The sequence below is a fragment of the Rhinopithecus bieti genome, unplaced genomic scaffold, assembly GCF_001698545.2.
Source record: "Rhinopithecus bieti isolate Rb0 unplaced genomic scaffold, ASM169854v2 scaffold_33652, whole genome shotgun sequence".
Taxonomy (NCBI): Eukaryota; Metazoa; Chordata; class Mammalia; order Primates; family Cercopithecidae; genus Rhinopithecus; species Rhinopithecus bieti.
The window spans coordinates 2,003,800-2,025,400 of NW_016814761.1; the positions used below are offsets into that span (position 1 = coordinate 2,003,800).

At 56.3% G+C, this 21,601-nt stretch overlaps 1 protein-coding gene across 2 annotated transcripts in view; it reads right to left on the bottom strand.

Moving 5' to 3' along the window:
• Window positions 1-2,303: 2,303 nt before the first annotated feature.
• The window catches only part of ALDH4A1 (aldehyde dehydrogenase 4 family member A1), a 31,890-nt gene continuing 12,592 nt past the window's right edge, over window positions 2,304-21,601 (bottom strand). Inside the window, exons 2-16 of one of the 2 annotated variants that reach the window (XM_017852059.1) lie at window positions 20,893-20,986; window positions 20,243-20,335; window positions 17,345-17,392; window positions 16,366-16,521; window positions 14,043-14,192; window positions 13,888-13,962; window positions 12,481-12,668; window positions 10,419-10,547; window positions 10,085-10,158; window positions 8,214-8,410; window positions 8,007-8,054; window positions 7,127-7,279; window positions 6,210-6,331; window positions 5,262-5,380; window positions 2,304-3,780 (exon numbers count right to left, since the gene is read on the bottom strand). In XM_017852059.1, the coding sequence (XP_017707548.1) occupies window positions 3,668-3,780; window positions 5,262-5,380; window positions 6,210-6,331; window positions 7,127-7,279; window positions 8,007-8,054; window positions 8,214-8,410; window positions 10,085-10,158; window positions 10,419-10,547; window positions 12,481-12,668; window positions 13,888-13,962; window positions 14,043-14,192; window positions 16,366-16,521; window positions 17,345-17,392; window positions 20,243-20,335; window positions 20,893-20,986 (1,759 nt within the window). In that variant the 3' untranslated portion in view covers window positions 2,304-3,667. The remainder of the gene's footprint in view (window positions 3,781-5,261; window positions 5,381-6,209; window positions 6,332-7,126; window positions 7,280-8,006; window positions 8,055-8,213; window positions 8,411-10,084; window positions 10,159-10,418; window positions 10,548-12,480; window positions 12,669-13,887; window positions 13,963-14,042; window positions 14,193-16,365; window positions 16,522-17,344; window positions 17,393-20,242; window positions 20,336-20,892; window positions 20,987-21,601) is intronic. The other variant, XM_017852060.1, reaches the window with a different exon arrangement.

Sequence of the window (21,601 nt, forward strand, 5' to 3'; positions counted from 1 at the left end):
GCTGCTTCCGCAGACCCCCCCGGGAGCTCCGGGTCAGCCTGGTGGCCTGCAGCCAGCACAGGTGGCCCCTCATTTCCTTAGAGGGCATGCTCCACTGGCGGCCCGTGGGACAGTGGTGGCAGGGACATCCGGCCTCAGTCAAATGGTTCATGCTCCAGGCCCTGGCCCTGGCCACAGCAGGGAAATGATGGGGCTTCTTGGGCCACCGCAGACATAGGGACTTACTGTGGTGACCATGCAAAGAGGCCTCAGTTCCCTGAGCAGTCACTGGGCCCTCAAGAGCCACCAGCCCCAAGTGTAGGGGACGAGGGAGAGGAGCGAGAACAGGGTAAGCAACAGCTTTGAGTCACCCCTAGTTCAAAAGGAGGCAAAGGCGGCAGGTTGGGGAGGGATGGATAAAGTAACAGTGGGAGAGGAGGAGCTTGGAAGTCAGGGGCCCAGTGGAGCAGGTGGCGAGGAGCATGAGCTATGGGCACCCACAGACCCGAGTGCAAGCCCCAGCCTTCATCCTTACCAGCTGCATGAGCTTGCGCTAATTATCCCGCCTCCGACCTCCATGAGTCCTGCCACAGTTACCTGGTAAGGTCACTGCCAAGGCTCTAAGCAACCAGGTAGGTAAAGCATTTTGTAACTAGCCAAGTCTGTCTCAGTGTGATCTTGAGCAAGTCACACCAACGGTTCAAACCCATTCACAGCCTGCCAGTCCCATGACTATAAATGCAGTTGCCACCCTTCCCTTCTGTACTCCAGCCTAGGGCACTCTGGGATTGCCTATTGTCCCTGGAGGTGTCACTGTGGTTTTACAAAACAGCCCCTTTTACATCATGGGCAGGTGGGGACAGGCCAGGTCACACATTTCCGCCCCTCCACAAGTCACCTGGCCTGCATGGTGGCCCACAGACCTGGGCTCAAGCTAACCAGCCATAGTGGCTCCTCTCAGTCATCGTTTGGCCAGCTGAGAGTATCTTTCCAAGACAGCTCAGCACTAGCCGTGGACATCTGGGCGAAGGAGAGAGAACAGACTTTGGAATCAGACAGACCAGGGTTTATGTCTCAGCACTGCCATACCCCCAGGAAGTCCCCTGACCTCTGTACCTAAACTTCCTTCTCTCCAAACTGGGAATGTGGCAGAATTTCCTTCCAAAGGCTGTTGTAAGGAAACATACCCTGGGACTTCAGCACACATACTCATCAGGGTCCTCCAGAGACACAGAACAGGAGAAAAGAGAGGTTTTAAGAATTGGCTCATGCGATTATGGAGGCTTACTAAGTCCAAAATCTGCACGGCAGCCCAGCAGGCTTGAGGCCCAGGGAAGAGCTGCAGCAATTCAGTGTGAGGGTAATCTGCTGGCAGGATTCCTTCCTGCGTGGAGAGCTCACTCTTCACTCTATTAAGACCTTCAGCTGATTAGACCTCGCCCACCCACAGGATGAAGGGTCATCTGCCTTGCTTTTTACTTTTAAAACTCCACTGATTTAAATGTTAATCTCATCCAAATACACCTTCACAGAAACACCCAGAATGTTTGACCAAATACCTGGGCACTATGCCCAGCCAAATTGACACATAAAATTAACCATCACAACACAGGATAGTGGTTCTTACAATGAAAATGGGTAATGGGTAACTTTTTTTTTTTTTTTTTTTGAGGCAGTCTTGCTTTGTCACCCAGGCTGGAGTGCAGTGGCGTGATCTCAGCTCACCACAACCTCTGCTTCCCAGGTTCAAGTGATTCTCCTGCCTCAGCCTCCCCAAGTAGCTGGGATTACAGGTGCATGCCACCATGCCTGTTATTTTTTTTTTATTTTTAGTAGAGATGGGGTTTCACCATGTTGGCCAGGCTGGTCTCAAACTCCAGGCCTCAAGTGATCCGCCCATCTCAGCCTCCCAAAGTGCTGGGATTACAGGCATGAGCCACTGCACCCAGCCTTATGGGTAGTATTTTTGACTCATTATGTGTCTGGCACTATTCTAAGTATGTGTATGTATTAACTCATTCGAATCTCATGATGACCCATGGCAGGGGGAGGGGGTGGTTACCCCATCTTATGGATGAAGGGATGGAAGGTCAGAGAGGTTGCATAACTTTTTGGCAATCATCTGGCTGGGAGGCAGTGAGCCAGGATGTGAACCCAGCCCCACTGCCTCCAACAGACAATTTCAAACATCACCACCTACTGTTCCTCCTGTCACACTGAGAGCACTGTGCCCGTGACCGGGTGACACACTGGCAATGCCACCAGACTTAAAAGATGTTGGCTGCCACCACCATCCCCTCCAGAAAGACCATCAACCTCTTTGATTAAGTAACAGGCATTTTATTGGGTGGCATCAGAGCAAATCCCATTGCCACCTCACAGTGTAGAACCAGTAGAATGGAGAACACTCCAGCCTGTGCCCCCCCAGCCACCTGCCCTGGCCCCTCATGGGAAATGACACAGATCCTGGAAGGACACAGAACCCACACCCAGTCCAGGTGGCACCAGCACCCACCCCCATCCATGAGCCGGTGGCACCTGGGGAATGGACACACCAGCTCCAGGGGGGTCCCATGCAGGCATCCTAGAGGAAGTCCCAACACTTTCACAGTGCCCTAAAAACCATCCTTGAAAGTCATGCTTTATGGATCCCTGACCACTCAGAATCCAAGCAGGAGGCATCTGTAGAAGGAATCGTGGTCACAGATTGGCTGTGTCAAAAAAAGAATGGGCCAGTGAGGGACTGGTCCACACAGAGCCACTCCCACGCAGAGGAGGAGCATTCTACAGGCAACATCCTCGGCCCAGGCTGATGAACCCAAGGCCAGGCCTCTGGGGGCTGGGAGAAGGGAGGGGCAATGTCTGCCTCGGCCTGTGTCACCATGGCATGGTGGTGGCTGAGCTCCTGCAGGGAAATCCCAGACCCTGAGACCAGCTCTAGGAGTGGAGGTCTCTAGAGGTAGAGCCTAAGGATCTGAGGGAAGGCTGACATAGGACGAAGGCCCATCCAAGGTTTTCCAGAATCACGCCCCATCCCACGCCTTGGCAGGTGGCCTCCAGCGGCCCCCCAGCCCCGCCATGTGGTGCAGACCAGGAATCACATGGGCCTTGGCCGAACACAGGCACCTGGAGAAAGGCATGCCGGCATCTAAGGTGTATGGCTGGGTATAGTGAGCAAAGATACAGTGAGGAGCCCAGACCAGAGAGGGTAAGGCCAGCTGGTGCCCTCTGTGTCCCACAGGTCAACCTGAGTTACACTTTACCCTGGACACCTGGAGGGGCAGGGATCAAGGCCAGGAGCCTCTGTGAGTGGTGAGGTTTGCCAAGGGGCCCAAAATGGCCTCCATTTCCCCAAAGGATCCCGAGAGCTGCTCCATCTCCTTTCCCCAGGTCCCTGAGCCACTGGGCCCAGTGGAGGGGAGAGGGAGAACCTGCCGAGCACCACGGTCATACCTCCCACATGGCCAATGGGATAAGGGGTAGTGGCCATGTTCCTCCCCAGCACAGTCTCAAACCACAGCCTGACGCGTGGGAGAGGCCAGAATACAGTGGTAGGAAGGAGGTCAAGCCTGGATTCTAGAAAGGCAGCAGTGCATGAAGAAGGGGTGGAGGGGCTGGAGTGGGGTCTGTGCAGTGAGGTCGGCTGCCTGGACGGACAGACAGCAGGACGGTGGAGTCCGAGCAGGGCTCACTGCATGTATGCGTAGCTCCAGTCCCCCAGGGGCTTATGTGTCTCCTTGATGACCTGGGGCGACGTCCAGCGGAGGATGTAGTGTGGGCCCCCTGGCTTGTCATTGGTTCCTGCAGAAAAGACACTTCTGTTTTTCCCTGAAAAGACACAACAGCCTGGGCAGAAGGGGAAGGGAGGAGATGATGGAATCAACGGGCCAGCAGCGCGGGCGGATAGCAGCAGGCCTGCTGCCAAGCTTGGGGCATGCAGAAGAGCCAGAGGGATGGACAGGAGCCCCTGTCTCCAGTCTCCAGTCTGCTGGGAAGCCTCCATTGTTCTCTCCACATCGCACCCAGCCTTGCATCCTTGCTGGGATGCTAGGATGTCTAAGAGGCAGGGCGCGGCATGGAGAGGGCACTGGACTGAGAGGCAGGGACCTGGCACGGTCCTGGGGTACCATAAGACGTACATGTCTAGCCTTCATCCCTGGTTCCTAGCCAGAGCTCCTAAAGCTCTTAGAATTTCCTGAGTGATGGGGGTTATTCATAACAAGCCCCTTCTAATCACACATGAGTTTATGCTAATGAGGGCTCTTGCAGGATGGCACTGATTGGCAAAGGAACCAACCCTCTGATTAGAGGCTTGGAACCTTCAGCCCAGGGAGGGCAGAGGGGTTGGAGGTTGAGTCGACCCCAGTGGCCAACGATTGAATCAATCATGCCTGTGTAATGAAGCCTCCATAAAAACCTAAAAGGACAGGGTCAGGAGAGCTTCCAGATTGGTGAACACGTCCACATGCCAAGGGGGTGGCATAGCCCGAACTCCAGAGTAACGGAGGTACCCATGCTGGGGACCCTTCCAGTCTTTGCCCTATGTGTCTGCGTGTCTGGCTGTTCATCTGTATCCTTTAAAATCCCCTCTGCAATACATGGGTAAATAGTAAGTACGCTTCCCGTGGGTTCCGTGAGCCATTCTAACAAAGTATCGAAACTGAAGTGGGAACTTCTGATGTGTCGCCAAGTCAGACAAGGTGTGACTAACCTGGGGTCCCAGTACTTGTGATTGGCATCTGAAGTTGGGGGGTTAGTCTTATGGGACTGAGTTCTTAACCTGTGGGGTCTGCACTAACCCCAGGCAGTTCGCATCAAGTTAAACTGTAGGACGCCCAGCCAGCGTCCACCAAGAACTGGAGAACTGGGTGGTGTGGGAAACCCCAGCACGCCAGGGTTCAGCCCTGGCTCTGCCACTCAGGAGCAGTCAACGTTGGCAAGCCGTTGCTCCTTCTGAGCCTCAGTTTCCCACTGTGAAGTAGAGCTGGTTGGACTTAAGGGACACTGGCTATGGTGCAGGAAACACGGTTGCTGGAGCCAAAGTTACAACCCCACCAGGGCCATATGGCCTTGAGCCTCAGTTTCCTCCTCTGTAAAATGGGAAGAATAGTCCCTTTGCTCACAAGTGCACTGAAAGGACCCTGAGCTAGCGCACTTGCTTGGCCCACAATAAGCGCTCAGTAAATGGTATCCTTCCTGTTACTCTGAAGCCCCTCGAGACGCAGCATTGAGGGTCTCCCACCAGGAACTCAGCTCCCCTGTGGGAAGGAGGACCCACTCACCAGAGGCTCGGGCTCCCCCGAAGGGCTGCTGGCCCACCACCGAGCCAGTGGACTTGTCGTTGATGTAGAAGTTGCCGGCAGCATTCCTCAGCACCTTTGTGGCCTCCTGCACGACGTCCCTACAAAGCAGGGCAGTGGTGACAGAGCAACCAGCTCATCTCCCCTCCAGCCCCAGCTCCAGCCTCAACACCCCTGCTCCAGCCCACACTGGCTTTCCAGGTTCAGCATGAGGCCGAGTCAGGGATGAGGGATGCTGGCCAGCTGTTGGCTGTGGGCCTTCGGTCAGGTTACCCAGTCTCTGAGCCCAGCTTCCTCCTCTGGGGAGGGGCTTGGCACACCTCATCGCAGGGCTACCGCGAAGTTCAACAGAGTGGCCTGTCCTGGTCCAATGTTCCTGTCCCTCAGGAGCAGTGGGAACTCCAGCTCCCAGGCCCCCACCCTTCCTCCCTCTCCAAGTTCACCTCCACTCACTCACAGAGGCAGACATGGAGGCAACCAGTGCCATGGAGGAAAGAAGAGGCAAAGCCTCAAGTTTAGCCTTATGGGACCCAGGTTCAAATCCTGCCTCCGCAGCCCCTGGCCTGCCCTGCTCTGCAGCATAGGACAATCGCCTCACTCAGTGTGGCCCCACCAGATCCTGCAGAGCTGGTCAAAGGCACCAATTCCTGGCCCAAGGCACCAATTCCTGGCCCTGCCCCTAGAGGTTCAAATTCACTGGTCCCCAGTGGCACCCTGGCACTGGCACCACCAGTACTGGCAATAAAGAGCCTGCTGCTGTGGGCCCAGGTGGGGAGACCTGGCTGCCTGCCTGGGCTGAGGGGAGGGGACAGAGAGAAGGTAGTGGCGGCATTATTACTGGGAGCCATGTCCAGGAGGTGGGGATGGGGCGAGGGCCGACAGGGACAGGACACCCAAGCACAGCACCAGGGCTGTGGCCTGGCCACTCACTTATCCTGGGAGAACACTGCCCCCGTGAGGCCATAACTGGTGGTGCTGTCAACCAGCTGCAGTGTCTCCTTGTACTTGTCATCTGGGTAGACGTACACAGTCAGTACAGGCCCGAAGATCTCCTAGGAAAGAAGCCCCAGTGTCAGGCCCTCCACGGGGCCAGGGCCCTGAGCCCTCCCAGTGCCCCTGCTCTGAATCCCCTCTCCCCAGTCTCTGGGCCTCAGTCTACACTTCAGTGTCTGCAAGAAGGGTCAGGTGCCACCTCCTCCTGGGTTCCCTCCAGGACAGCAACATGTCCAGCTCCCTGCCCTGTCCATCCCACCACAAGCCGGCAAAAGATGCAAACATTTCCTGGCTCTCCCTGCCAAACCCACACTCGGAGAACAAAGGGTCCAGGTCCCAGAGGCTTCCAGCAGCAGCTGGCATGAGAGTTGCCCAGAGATACCATTCCCTCCAGAAGGGTTCATGGTTCCCTCTGCCACCAAGGGGCTGGGGGAAGATCTTCTCAGGCAGACTCCAGCCCTGCACTGCCAACTTGGGCAAGTGCCTTGACCTCAGTTTCTCATCTGTAAAATGGGAACAGTTAACACCCACCTCATCTCAGCCAAGTGCTCAGCCACGGCTGGCCCCACAGTAAGTCTATCAATGTCAGCCATTATGACTGCGGTGGCCGTGGTTGCTGCGGGCCGTGGCAGTGCTCAGACCCAGCTAGGGCCAAGGACACCGCCCTGGATTTGGAGTCAGGCAGCCTGAGCTCAAAACCTGGTTCCACCCTCTCCTGGTAGGAGGCATTCCCTTTTAGGGTCTCCCTTTAGGGCCTCGTGTGTGAAACAGGAGAATGTCTCCAGGAGAACTGTGTGTGCTGTGCTCCGGTGGGACTGTCCTCCTCTGGACCCCAGGCTGCCCGCCCCAGTCACCTCCTTCATGATGGGCTCCTGAGGGTCCTTGCTTTCCACGATGCAGGGCTCCACAAAGTAGCCCACGGAGTCATCACACTTGCCCCCGGCCAGGATGGTGAGGCTGGGCGAGGAGCGCGCGTGCTCCAGCCACTTCTTGATACGGGCAAAGGACTGGGGTGGGCAGGGAGGGAGGTCAAAGAGGTCGGGAAGGCATCCCTGCAGCAGCCCCCACAACACACTCACCATGAAAAACCTGCACCTGAAGGGCCCAACTCCTGAAATAGGGGCAGGGGCGGGGGACACCAAGGGCAAAAGCCAGGGTCTGGCTGAGCCACAGCAGAGACAAGGACAGACACGCACACTGTGTGTGTGTACACACGCATGTGTACATGTGTTAGTACTACAGGGGCACTCCCGTATAAACAGACACACATCAATCAATGCATATATAGGCATATGCATGGTCACATGTCTCTTGAAGCATATAGGGATCTGTATGCCTTCTACATGTACATGCGTGTGGCTGGACTTACTGACATATGCATGTGTGTGCTTATGTGCAAATGGATGTGTTTATCTGGAAAGACCTACATGTGTAGCCACACAGAGCCCTACATGAACACATTCATGAGCACATGTGTACATGCACACATGCAAATGCTATTAGGAGCTCGCTGAGCCTGGTTCCAGGGTGGCCACGAGATGAGCTCTTCTCTGGCTATGGCTGATTCTACCCTTTCTGAAACTAGAGGTGTATGTGCGGCTGCTGAGCTGCCTTGATCAAAGCAGTGGGGCTGGGTCATGCCCTGGGTCAGGGTCCCCCATATCTCTTCCTCCCTCTCCCACCCACTCCAGGGCTTGCCCCCCGCCCCAGGAATGCCCACTTCCCATCCTGTACCTTGGCATCAATCACTGCAGAGAAGAAGGTCCCAAAATCCGCTGCAGGCTGGAGGTATGGGAGGCGCCAGAAGAGATGAGCCGCTGCAAGCCGAGACAAAGGGAGCCCCTCCCCACACACCCCAGCCCTGGCTGCAGAGGAGCCTCCCGGGGACCCAATCCCATCAGCCCCCTGCTGGGCCGCGGCGGGGGTGACGGTGCCACTCACGTCGCCCACTTTGATCCGACCGTGCTCCTCCAGCAGTCGCACTTTGATCTGCGGCCACAGCGAGTGTGGCACGTAGAGACGCGAGCAGGCAGAACACTTCTGGCCGCCGTACTCGAAGGCTGAGCGCAGGGTCCCGCTCACCACACTGTCCACGTCAGCCGAGCAGTGCACAAAGTGGAAGTTCTTTCCGCCGCACTCTACAGGGGCCGGAGATGGGGAAATGACCAGGGGAGCCGGCTCCCCCAGCTGCCTAGGGACCCAAAGCACCACCTATGCCATCCATGGCCCAGGACCAACACGAGCACAGAGCAGACCAGAGCAGGAGCAGGCTCAGAGCAAGCACTGGCCAACATCCCAGAGACCCACGGGCCAGGCCTATTCTCCCATTCCACAGACGAGGAAACTGAGGCTCAGGGAGGGGTGAAGGGCATCAGAGGTGATCAGGTCCAACAGCCCCATTACACCAATGGGAAGACTGAAACTACCCCACACAACGGCAGACGACGGATGAGAACCCAAGGCCCCCGAAAGCCAGTTCATTCCCAGAAGTGGGCACAGCTTTTTGTGAGGTTCTCCTGAGCCCTTGTCCACGAGGGACAGGGGAGCCCACCCTATGTCGGCTGCCAGGGCTGGGCCCCTCCTCCTCACCCATGCTGGAAACCACTCCCCCATTTCCCCAGTGGGAGGGAGCTTCAGGCAGGTCACTTCACCGCCCTGGCCTCAGTTTCCTCCCCACGTGGGAAGCAGCAGCTAATAGCAGCTGGAAGCACTTAACAGCTGCCCAACTCTGGACGAAGTACTCTGTGCTTTATCCGACTGAAGCCCCACAACAACCTCCCAATTTCAAGCCAAGAAAACTGAGGCACAGAGAGATGGAGTCACCTGCTCCAAGTTGGAAAGTGGTAACCAGCCGCCTCTCTCCCTCAGGGAGGCAGGGAAGGAGGCTCTGAGAGCAGAAAGCCACACAGCTGACCCTGAGGAGCGTTCACCTTCCCTGTCACCCCCATCTGAGCTCCCACCAGTCCAGGAACAGGGTCCAGACTCCCCGGTGGGCCCTATTTCACCCCACAGAGAAACCTGCTGAACCACCAGTCCCAGCTCTGCTGTTCATATGCTGGCTGCAGCTCTCCCTCCCTCTATGTCTCAGCACATTCCCAAAATGTGCTCCACAAAACACTTGGTCCATGGGGTCTTTGCAGAAATGGGGTTGCATGGCCCAGTGAGTGTGGGAAACACTGCATGGCAGACCTTGCCCTTGAAGACGGGCCATGCATATTAGAGCAATTAAGGCTCTGAGAAGTTCTGCACGGGAGGAGTCCCTTTTGCTTTAATACCACACATGCCAAATTTCCTTGACCATGAAACGGTTTCTTTGTGGGAAAATTTTAATATGGCAACAAGGTCCAGCCATGACTACCTCTCAGCCCGTATTCTCCCACCAGCCTTCCTTCCTCCCTACTCACGGGCCTTGCTTCGTTTCTTCAAATACAAGTTCATTCCCACTTCTGGTATCTGCATTTGCACTTGCCTCAGCTTAGAGCTGCACTGCCCGACACAGCAGCCACCAGCCATGAGTGGCTACTAAGATTTAACTTAATTAAAATGAAAGAAAACTAGATACGCAGTTCCTCAGTCACACAGGCCACCCTTCAAGGGCTCCATGGCCTCGTGTGTCTGGTGGCTGCATATTGGAGAGTGAAGGTCCTGGACGCATCCCTCATCACAAAAAGTTCCATTGGGCAGTGCTGGTGCCTGAAATGGTTCATCCACCTGACTCGTGGCTGGATCCCCTCTACCTCCCTCCTCTTTCATAACGGCCAGGGGAGGGGTCCTTGGGGCCACAGGGGAGGAGGAGGTGAGGCAGGCCTTACCTCCAGCCAGGCGTGGGAAGGTGCGGAACCGGTCCAGGTTCTGGGCTACCTGCTTCCACAGGTGTTTGAAGGTGCTGGAACCATAGGAGAAAGGGTGTGGATCAGGGAGCCAGGCCAGAGGAAGGGGGCAGAAAAGCCCGGGGAGGAACATTGTGGGGAGCAGCCCAGCAGGAGGTGGGAGCCAAGTCGGGGATGGCAGCTGGGAACAGGCTGCATTCCAAGACTACAGGGAGGGGGCAACAGGGGGCTAGGCAGCAAGATGGTGCAGAGGAGGTCCATGCTCTGCAGCCAGGAGGACACTCAGGGCTGTGTGATCCTGGATTCGTTACTTAACCTCTCTGAGCCTCGAATTCTGCACCTCATCTGGGAAGCAGGGAGAACAATTCTGACCTGGCAGGGTTGTTTCGTGATGAGTTCAAGTGTGAGGCAAGTGCTTAAGACATGCTGGGCACACTGTAGGTACCTGGCAGGGGACAGATCCCGCTGTGGTCTGCGAAGGATCCCCGCCAAGCCCAGCGCCCAGGCCTGAGAGACCAAACCAAGCAGAGTCCTCGGAGAGGGAGCTCAGGCCCCACCCGAAGCTGCCACCCTGGAGGGCCTCGCCTCCTCCCCAGGCTCCAAGTGTGACCAACCTCAGCACCACAAAACAATAAAAATGCTAATCACCCGGGAGCCAGCGACACAGTAGCTAATACTAATTTATGGCCTTCCCACCTTTAAGCCCGCTGCTCATCAGAGCGTGGAGAATGGGGGCCAGGCCCGCTCCGCCCGCTGATAGGCGGGGAGCCCAGGGGCCCGGGGCTGGCGGGGCAGGCCTTTTGGAAAACGGCCCTTCTCAGCAGTTGTAACGCTGCCACCACCCACCCCCACCCCCGGCAAAGCTGCAGGGAAGGGGGTGGAGAGCTTGGGGCCTGGAAGAGGAGGTAAGAAGGACCCCGAGCTGCAGACCCAGGTCTCTGGCTGCCTCCAGGCATGTCCACTCAGATAACACCTGAAGTGACCAACACGAGATTCATCTTCCCCCGAGCCCGCTCGCCCTCCCAGGTGCCCATATTGAACATTCTCGCTGACTACCCCCTCATCCCCACACCCACACCCACCCCAACCCCAACTCCAGGACAGGCGATGGCCCCTGTGCTTCCCTCCATCCTACTCACCTGAACCTGCCCCCTTCTCCACATCCCCTGTCTCTCCCCTGGTTCAAGCCCCCACCACCCCTCCCTGGAAGTCGACAGCTCCTGGCTAGTCTCCTGCGTCAGGCCACAGAGAGATCATTGAGGATGAGGGTGCAAACACAGGGACCCAGAGGAGTCAGCAGGGAAAGGAAACAGGGTGGATCAGGTATGCAGAGAGCCACAACGCACCCACCCACCTCCAGCCAGTGGTACCACCAGGAAATGCAAGATCAGAGCATCCAGATCCAGGGGACCAAGACGGGCCAAGATTTGGATTTATCTGTGAAACTGTCCCAATTATACAAACTTGGGCCATTACTGTTAGGAGTCAAAAAAAGTAGAGCCTCTTGCCAGAAACAATTTGGGGACCATGATTTGCAATCTCTGCTGACACAGAACTCTGACTCAGCCACTCTCCCTGCTTGATACCTTCCGTGGCTCCCATCACCTTCAGGATAAAGGCCAGACACCTTTGCAGACTCCTAAGTATCTTATGGTCACTGGACTAACCACCCCCCGCTGCCACCTCCAGCCCAAGAGCTGGGACCTTGTCCCTGGTGTGTGCTCACCACTGGGCCTTGGTGTGAGCTCCAAATTACCTGCTCAGCCAGTGAGTGCAAGCACGGTTGAGATCAGGTAGTGGCCTGCCTCTCCTACCTCAACTCAAACCATGCCCCGCCCTCACTCTTTTGCCCTCTTGCCCCCAGACTCCACACTCCAGCCACACAGGATCCGGCCATGCCTCAGAACACATGTTTTTGCCTTGACGACATTGTATGTGCTGTTCCCTCTCCCAGCATATATATTCTTCTCCTGCCTCTTCCCCTCTGCCTGGCCAACTCCTCTGCTTAGATGCCAACTCCTCAAGAAGCCTTCCTGACTCCTCCAATTCATTCTATGCTCCCCTGTGTCCTTTCCAGTAGCAGAGGTAGCACTGGAATCAATATCACCCACAGCCATAGGGTCACTTCCAGCCTGCAGAGCTCTTTCCTGTTCATTAACATGTTTAATCCTTGCAATGACTCTGCAAATTAAGGATACTCACTCCATGTACAGATGAAGAAATGGAAGCTCAGAGAGGTGAAGTGGCTCACTCACAGCCACACAGCAAGTAAAGGAGCAAGGTCAGTGCATGACCCTGGGTTCACAGACAGCAGGTGACCAGGGTTGCCTGTGAACGTCCCCTAGCCACCCCAGCCTACACCATCCCCAGGGACTTACGGCACACTGCCTGTGAAGTTGATGCCACAGAGGTGCTCTGAGCTGGTGACAGTGTCCCCAAATAGAGGCCCATCAGCTGGCACAAACTGGATGATGTTGGGGGGCAGGCCGGCCTCCCGGAGGACACGGTAGACAGCATAGCTGGCCAGCATGGCGGTGTCACTGGGCTTCCACAGGACCACATTGCCCTGCATGGGAGGTGTTCTGGTGATGCATGAGGATGGCGCCACCAGCCCCCAACCCCCAACCCCACCCTACAGCATGGTCATCCCTCACCTGGAACCACCAGACCCTGTGCCAACCAGGACATCCCCTGCCCGACCCCATTCCTCCAAGGCATCTGGCCCTGTCTCCAAAAGTCCCTGCCAAGGAGGCCACGGCATGGCCCGATCTACCCAATGCTCTGGCCAAGGCTCCCTTTCCCCAGCAGCCTGCACCAACCAGTCCTGCCATCACCTGGGCAGGTCTGTTCTTAGTGCTAGTCACTGAGTGCTCACTGGGCACGGCGGGGCACACAGGCTCTCTCAGCACACATCCTGGGCCAGGCATGTGCAGCAGCCAGGCACGTGGGTGCCTGGCCATGCACCGTGTTTGTCTGTGCACAGATGCACGAGGATGTCCCTATGCATGTCCCTAGTACACACCCTGGCATCAGCATCCAGCACCCCTGTCTGGGGCTCGGGGTTCCCGATGACTATGTGGACCTCTCCCGCCTAGGCTGTCTGGGAGCTGGGCTGCATCTCCCCCATAAGCCAGGGACTTCATCCAGTTACAGCCACCCTCACTCCAATAATGGCAGAGGAGTGACTTGAATACCATCAACCCTGAGAGAGACTCTACATCCAAATCCTTCTCTGCTCCATTTACTAGTCACTCAGTCTTGCCAAGTAAGTCGCGGCTGCGTATCTCAGTTTTGTCATCTGGCAAAGAGGCAGAGTCACAACTCCCTCTCGGAGCTGCTGACAGGATGAAATGAGATCATCTCCATGCCGTGCTCAACAACAGCAGGCACGTGGTGAGCACTGAAGGTCAGCGGTAATTGTCATCAACAGAGCCGCCAACACTCAGCCAGCTCCGGGCCAGCCCTGCCTGCTGCTGGATGTGTCTCATTTGAGCCTCACAACCCAGTCATGGAGGCTTTCCTATTATTTCCACTTTGCAGATGAAGAAACTGTGCCTCAGAGAAATTCAGAGACTGCCAGGGTCTCCCAGGTAGAGAGGGACGATGCTGGGATTCAAACTGGATCTCTGGTCCCAAAGTCTACCCACAGCCCCAAGCGGCCTCCACCTTCTGTGCCTCTCCCCATGACTAGGCTGAGACCCAAGGGGCTCGGGGTGGCCTCTGTCTGTCTGTTGGGACCAGGAGGACAACCAGCTACCGCTGTCCCACCTGTGCCCACATCTCACCATCAGGGCCGGTGCCCCCGCCAGGTTGCCGCCTATTGCAGTGAAGTTAAAGGGCGAGATGGCCGCCACGAAGCCCTGGGGAAGGAAGCAGCAGTGAGGCCAAGCCCACAGCGTTGGGCTGCCCCGCGTGTCCGCCCACTGCCTCCTGCAGGTACCTCCAGACCCCGGTACACCGTGCTGTTGGTGCTCGGGGGCACGCTGATGGGCTGCTGCCCCTCCAGCTCCACCGCATACTTGGCGTTGAACCGGAAGAAGTCGATGAGTTCCGCTGCAGCGTCAATCTCCGCTTGGATCACGGTCTTACCCTGCAAGGCAGAGGGCCAGGTGTCAGGAACAGCTAACAGCCTCCTGTCCTTCCTCTTCTCACATCTGACCCTGTGCCCAACGCGAGCACTGAGCCAGGCCCCAGCAGGGACTAGGAAACATTTGGAGGGCTGACCAGGTCCCGTCCCGGGGGCTGACGGGGAAAGGATTCTCAAGCCCTTGAGCCAGCATCTCCTGCAGCCAGCCCTCTGGGCTGGACGGGGATCAGCAGAATTGACTGATCCTCTGCAGCAGGCCAGGTACTTCCCATGCACTGTCTTCGTTTCATAGCAACTCTGAATGGTGGAGGATGGCAAAGGATCTATGGTCAAGCCTCAGACCAAATTCAGGATCAGAGCCTTCCAGACAGAAGGGCAGATTAGCATGAGCCGGAGACTGGCCACTGGAAAACCAGGACAGAGACTTGGTGTGTGGGAGGCGCATGGTTCCTTCGCCAGGAATGATGTTCGGCCTTGCTGGTTAGTTTGGGCCAAAAACCAAGAGGAGAGTGACTGTGATTCCCTTAAACCGTCCATTGTTACTAACAGCAAATGTGAGCTGCAGGGAAAAAAATTGTGTACAGCCAAGAACAGGGCTTTCCCAGATTGACGTGGCCCCCTCTTGGCACCCAAGGTCACTGGCAGGTGCATGACCTATTAGAGACACACAGCCCAGGAAGCTGAGCTAAGATGTGTACCTGGCTTCCTAGAAGTTCTTGAGTCTTAGGCCAAATACAGAGAGCCTAAACTGATCCTAGACTGTCTTCCCAGCAATGTGCGGCTCACCGGGAACACGCAGAGCCAGACACCCACCCCAGAGGGCTGCTGAGCCAATCTAAGGAGGCATTCAGCAGGATGAGGGGCTGTCATACCAGCTCTGTGCAGCAGAGGGGGTGCTCACCATGAGGCCCCGGGAGCAGGCAGTGGCAAATGCCTGATCCAGAAAGCAGCCTGGGTTCTGGCTCCTACAATTTACCCTTCAGGAACCCAGGTTAGTTGGCAGCGTAGGGCTCAGGTCCTGGAGATGGTGAAATAACGCTTTCTCCCTCGGCTCCTGTCCCCTACACACTCTGCCTGCTAGAGACACTCCTCACTCAACTTGCATTTAGTAGGGCAAGAAGCTGTCATGCCAGCTCTGTGCAGATCAGGGCCTTGCTATGCCGAAGCCTCACGGAGGGGGTGACATCAGGGCTGGACCAGGAGATAAGAGTTCACTGAGCATGGAACAGACAGCAAGCATTCCAGGCAGGAGGACACAGTGGGCAGAGGCAGAGAGGATGTCTGCCGTGACCAGGGAGTCCTGCTAAGCCCCAGATGGCTACACCATGGGTGGCACAGCTTGGCAGGGAAGGGCAAAGGGCGGATGCGGGTGAGCTGGGACAGAGGGGGCGAGAAGGGCCCTGGGATATGGCTCAGTCTTTTTTTTTTTTTTTTTTTTTTTTTTTTTTGAGCAGAGTCTCGCCTCTGTCGCCAGGCTGGGAGTGCAGTGGGGCTGAGTCTTCGGCTCCACTGGCAAGCTCCGCTCCGGGTTTAAAGCCCATTCCTCCTTGCCTCAGCCCTCCTGAGTAGCTGGCTAACAGGCCCGCCACAGACCACCAATCGCCAGCTAGTTTTTTTTTTTTTTTTTTTGTATTTTTTTAGTAGAGATGGGGTGTCACCGTGTTAGCCAGGGTGGTCTCGATCTCCTGACCTCGTAATCCGCCCATCTCAGCCTCCCAAAGTGCTGGGATTACAGGCTTGAGCCACCGCACCCGGCCGTGGCTCAGGTCTTGGGACTTGCTTCTCAGTGGTGGAGAGGTCTAGGTGGGTCGTAAGCCAGGAGTGACATCCTGGAGGTGTTGGAAAGATCACTCTGAGGGCGGCGAGGGGCTGACCAAGCTGGGAGGCAGGGAGACAGTGCAGGCCACCACCAGTCCAGGCAAAGCATGATGAAGCCTAGGAGCGAGGACAGAGGGATGGAGGACAGGGGACATTTCCGAGGCAGGACACACGGCTCTGCACAATAATTTGTGATCATCCATCCCAGCTCCTAGGCCTTGTCCCTTGAGGACATCTCTGGGTCCCCAAAAGGGCTTGGGACCCAGAAGCGCTTCAGCTGATGTCTGCTGCCATGGGTGGGGCACAACTGACACTGAGCCCACCCTGCTCCACCCACCTGGACCCACCAGCACCTCACCTGTCCCACCATGGTCTTGGCGAGGATCTCAGCCCTGTGCGGCCCACTCAGCATGTCTGCTGCCTTCAGGAAGATCTGGGCCCGGTCTGCAATAGGCTTCAGGTCCCACTCTTTCCGGGCAGCCAGGGCAGCCTCAATAGCTTTGTTGAGTAGGCTCTAAAGGGAGACGGAGAGGTTGGGAACTGCTGCCTGCAGCGGGAAGGGCCCTGGGGAGTGAGCAAGGGAGGAGAGACCTGGAAGGCCACTCTCTTCCATCCAGGGACAATGCCTGTCTGCCTGGTCCCTCAGCCCCCTGCCATCACAGCTGCCAACAGCGTCCCGTCAGAGCCTGTAGCGGTTGGCAGTCTGAAACCTGAAGGGCCCGGCCAGGTTGGTCAGCTCTCTAAGGTCTTGGCACTGAGTCCCACAGCTGTTAAACTGGCTCCACTTTCTCTCATGGTCTAATCAAAACCTCACCTTATTCTTGGGACCTGGTGCCCCTGAACCCACCATCCAGAAACTTGAGGTCAACTGGAGCCTGAGACATGGCTCTGCTGCTGGCCTCCCAGACCCCAACTGCCCTCATCATCACACAATGCCAGCTCCTGGACCCCCAGTCACCCCAGCCCCTCCTGCTGGCCCTTTCCAGTGCCAATTCTCGGCCTGGCTTTCCATCGATGGTGTCTCCAATTGCCCTGACTCAGCCTTCCAGAATCCACCTCCTCCCCCGTCCAAGATCTGCCCCACCACGGGCATGTCTGGGAATGTCTCAGCCCTGGCTGAGGCAGCTTGCATTTGGCTCAGGTTAACCTTTGCATGCCTGGCCCAGTCAAAGACATCACCCAGGGACTCCCTCAGTGCCAGCCGCCCCCTGCCCACCTATCCACCATGGCCAAAGAAGGATACAGCAACTGATGCCTACCCCCATATCAGCAGCTGGCAGGGCAGGGCAGGGGCAGCAACCCTAACCCCCGGTCACCAGCGGCAGGGGCTCACTCACCTTGTCTGCATAACAGAACTTGGCCACCTTGTGTCCATGGTTAAAAGGCTGAAAGGAGAGAGAAGTGAGGTCCCTGTCCAGGAGGGAGGTGCCAGGATAAGGATGGAGAGGGCCGGGCTCAGAGCTGGTTTTCCAGGAAAGTCCTGGACACGCCTGCTGTCCCCAGCCTGCTCCCATGAAGCCCTCCCCAGTGCCCGGCCCACAGGTTGCTGCCTATTAAGAGTGCTGGTGTACCCACTATACGATGAGTAAGACGTGGCTCCTCCTCCGGAAGGCTCACCATCCTGGAAATACACCACAGGGTCTTTCCAGGAAAGCATGGACCTTTGTGATCAGAGAGACATGGGTTCAAATCCTGGCTCTGCCACCTACTAGCTGTGAGGCCCCAGGTAAGCTCACTTCCTCCCCTAAGTCTCCTCATCTAGGAAATGCAGACTGCCCTCCCTGTCTCTTAGCATGGACAGGAGAACCAAAGGGGATCATGGACAAAAATTCTTTGGTCCAGCATGAGGCTGCAACCATGGGCAACATGACCAGGTGAGGTCAAAAAGAACACACTGGTGTTGTGAAATGCTTGGGACTTCCGCCCTGCCCCGAAGCCATTATGGACAGAGCAATTGCTTCCTAAGCCCCAGATTTACTAATCTAAATAGGAAGATCCTCAACAAACATTTATAAACAGAACCTAGTGTTGGTTCAAACCGCACCATTTTGTAAGCTCCCCACTATTTTGCAGACCTTGGTCCAAGTAAAACATTTCATGGGAGCTCAGGTCATGAGAAACATCCGGCTCAGCCACCTGTGACCACAAGGCGGACAAAGGCCCACCTAAAGAAACTTCCCTATCGGCCAGGCACGGTGGCTCACGCTTGCAATCCCAGCATTTTGGGAGGCCGAGACGGGCGGATCACAAGGTCAGGAGATCGAGACCATCCTGGCTAACATGGTGAAACCCCGTCTCTACTAAAATACAAAAAATTAGCCAGGCGTGGTGGCGGGCGCCTGTAGTCCCAGCTACTTGGGAGGCTGAGGCAGGAGAACGGTGTGAACCCGGGAGGTGGAGCTTACAATGAGCCGAGATCTCGCCACTGCACTCCAGCCTGGGCGACAGAGCGAGACTCCGTCTCAAAAAAAAGGAAGAAAAAAGAAACATCCCTATCATATCTTGCTGGGTAAAGGTATAAGGAACACCATGATGACATCCCACTGGAGGGGGCCAAACCGCCTGATTGTAACAACATCTTATCAATATCCTGCCAGGCAGCAAGCCATACTGCCCAGACCCGTCCACCCATACTGATGAGTACCCCAGCCTGGAAGCAGCGGTGGGCCCTGGCATTAAGCTGGTCCCCCACTTCCTCAGGTTTCTGCAATATACGGTGTTGCTGTCTCAGCTGCCCTCTCTCTGTGTGTGTGTCTTTCTTTAACCCTCGTCTTCCCTTCAAAACCTAATGCCTGGCAGTGGTGAATGCCAGCACGACCAATGGAGCAGGGAGAAATTTCACTTCTTTCCTTCCCGGGGCTGGCAAGAGAGTTTATATCATAACAGCTAACACTTTTGCTACCTATCCGTCTTCTGGTGGGTTATTGGAGCTTTCCTGTCTAAAACAGTAGCCACGAGCCACATTTCACGTGCTGGACAACCACACGTGGCTCGTGGCTGCTGGAACGGACAACGCAGATCTGGCACATTTCTGCCATCACTGCAGGAAATTCTATTGGCCAGCGCTGGTCTAGGCTTGAGTAGAAAGTGACCATTCTCCTTCATGTTAAACCTTAGCACAGTCACTCTGTATTCTGCCCATACCTGAGATTGGCCTGTGATGCTTAGGGGCTGAGAAGGTGGCTGCAACCTGGGCCCCAGTGGACTGCAGAGCCCCGTCAGTGCTATGTCCCAGCAAACACAGATCCTGCCTTCACATGCCCCAGTACCCCAAATGTCTGGTGCCACAGTGATCAGCACATGGCCAGAACCTCCAGCCAGGTCAGCGAGGCAATGTGGGAAATGAAAATCAGCAGTATCCACCCAGTGCCTTATCAGAATGCCGGAGCCTCGCTGCCTGGAAAAATCCCAGCTGCCATGCGGCCTCAGACGCCCGGGGAGCTGCAGGTAAGGGCAGGCTCTAGGCAGTTACAGAGACAACCAGGGAGCTGGGCGGTGGGTGCTGCTGTCAGTTGGCACCTGCACACACACACAGCCAGTGCAGACAGAGTGACCTGGCCAATGCCTGTAGACCCCAGGCCACGCTTAGACAGCTCCAGGTAGTCCTGAGCCAGCGACAAGAGCTCCAGGACACCTCTGTGGTCAACTCCTGCCCCAGGCTGTCCTGGGAACCTTCAGACTGGGGGACCTGGGTCCTCCCGCTCAGTCACCCCTCCCCCTGCACACATCTGCCCAGGGTTTCAGCTGGACAGAGCTAGAATGTGCTTGCCCTGTTTGCAAAAGGCCCGACCTTTTACTCTCCTCCAAATCACAGACCTGTGAGTTTCCTGGCCCATGTAAAGTGCCTGCCAGTTTCTGGAAGGATAAACTCCAAGCCTGGGGGCTTCTTAGGCCAATGCCATCTGAGGAGCTCGGGGCCTGGGGCCCAGCTTTTTGCCATTAGCTCCCAAATCCCCTTGGCAAGAAATCTATAAGGAATAACAGAAGATGCTGTGTGGACCCCTCATGGCCTTTCTTGCCCAGACACAGGGTGCCGCTAGGGGCTGGATGCAGTGTGGATGCCGTCCTTTGCTTTGGGAAGTTTTACTGGTTCACAGAATTCAAAATCTGGGGTGGGGAGGGGCACTATAAAGGCCTTGAAGTCAGAGCCCACACATTATAAGCTTACGAGCTGTCAGAGAAAGAGGTCACGTATTCAGGGGAGGGGCTGAGCCCTGCCCACCCGCTGGACATACCGACACCTGGTACTGCACGTCCGATGTCCACACCTCCTCATCCCCCACCACGCATGGGATGGCTTCCGTCCGGCCCTTCAGGTCCTTCAAGGCCTGGGGAGAGGGACGAGAGCAGGTATGGTCACTGCCTTCCTCGCTTCCTCCCATCTAAAACCCTAATGCAGAGTCCACAGACAGAGATGCCAAGGCTGACACAGAAATGAGAAGGGGGCCAGGCCGGGTCGGTGGCCATCAGAGAACGTGTGCTCCCCTCGGGGGCAGCCGAACTCTGCTCCAGCCATTGTCACCCTGCAGGAAGGTGAGGTCTACCCACGACACAGAGATAAAAAAACTGCACCTGAAACTTATGTGAAATCTCATGATCTTTAAAACACTGGCAATTAACTGGAAAACATGTTTAAGTATAAAACAACTGGGCTTATGACTCTGACCTGGCCTGAGGAGCCCCAAAGTAGCTCTAGGCTGCCACCCTGGTCCTCACAGCTGTTCCCACACTCCAGACCCACAGCCCTCCCAGGCTTCCTCCCAAGGCGGGGAGCAAGGGTAGAAGGGGGTGATGGCTGCAGGCACAGAGCACTAGCTCAGGGCTGCTGGGGGCGGCCTCTGCTCCGTGCCCTGCACCTCTCGGGTGCCCCCCACCCTCCCGTTACCTTTTGCAGGGCCTCTCGCTCAGGGCTGCCCTGCGTGAAGGTTAAGACAGGCTCGTTGGCCACCTTCAGGGAGGAGGTGTGCTTCCACCGCAGCCTGGGACACAAGGGCAGGGGACAGAGGCAGAGAGGTCAGCAGTGGCCCCACCACCAGACCCCAGCCCTTCTACTTCCAACAGGGGGTCCTAGGTGGGCACCCAGGGCCTGAAACCCAATGCAACTAGAAAGTAGGGGGTCAAAAACCCACCTTGAGCTGGGCACGGTGGCTCACACTTGTAATCCCAGCACTTTGGGAGACCAAGGTGGGCAAATCACTTGAGGTCAGGAGTTCAAGACCAGCCTGGCTAACATGGTCAAATTCTGTCTCTACTAAAAATACTTAAAACATTAACAAGGTGTGGTGGCGTGTGTGCCTGTAGTCCCAACTACTCGGGAGGCTGAGGCAGGAGAATCGCTTGAACCCAGGAGGCAGAGGTTGCAGTGAGCCAAGATCATGCCACTGCACTCTAGTCTGGGTGAGAGAGCAAAAAACTCCGTCTCAAAACAACCACAAAAACCCACCCTGGGGGTCCACAACCCAAGGTTCAAGTCCCAGCCCCACCGTTGTGTGTCCTTGAGCCTGTGACTTGCCTCCTCTGAGCGTGGGTCTACATCTATCAAGTAAAAATAATCACACTGAACTCATGTGGTTGTTTGAAGTTTAAACACATAA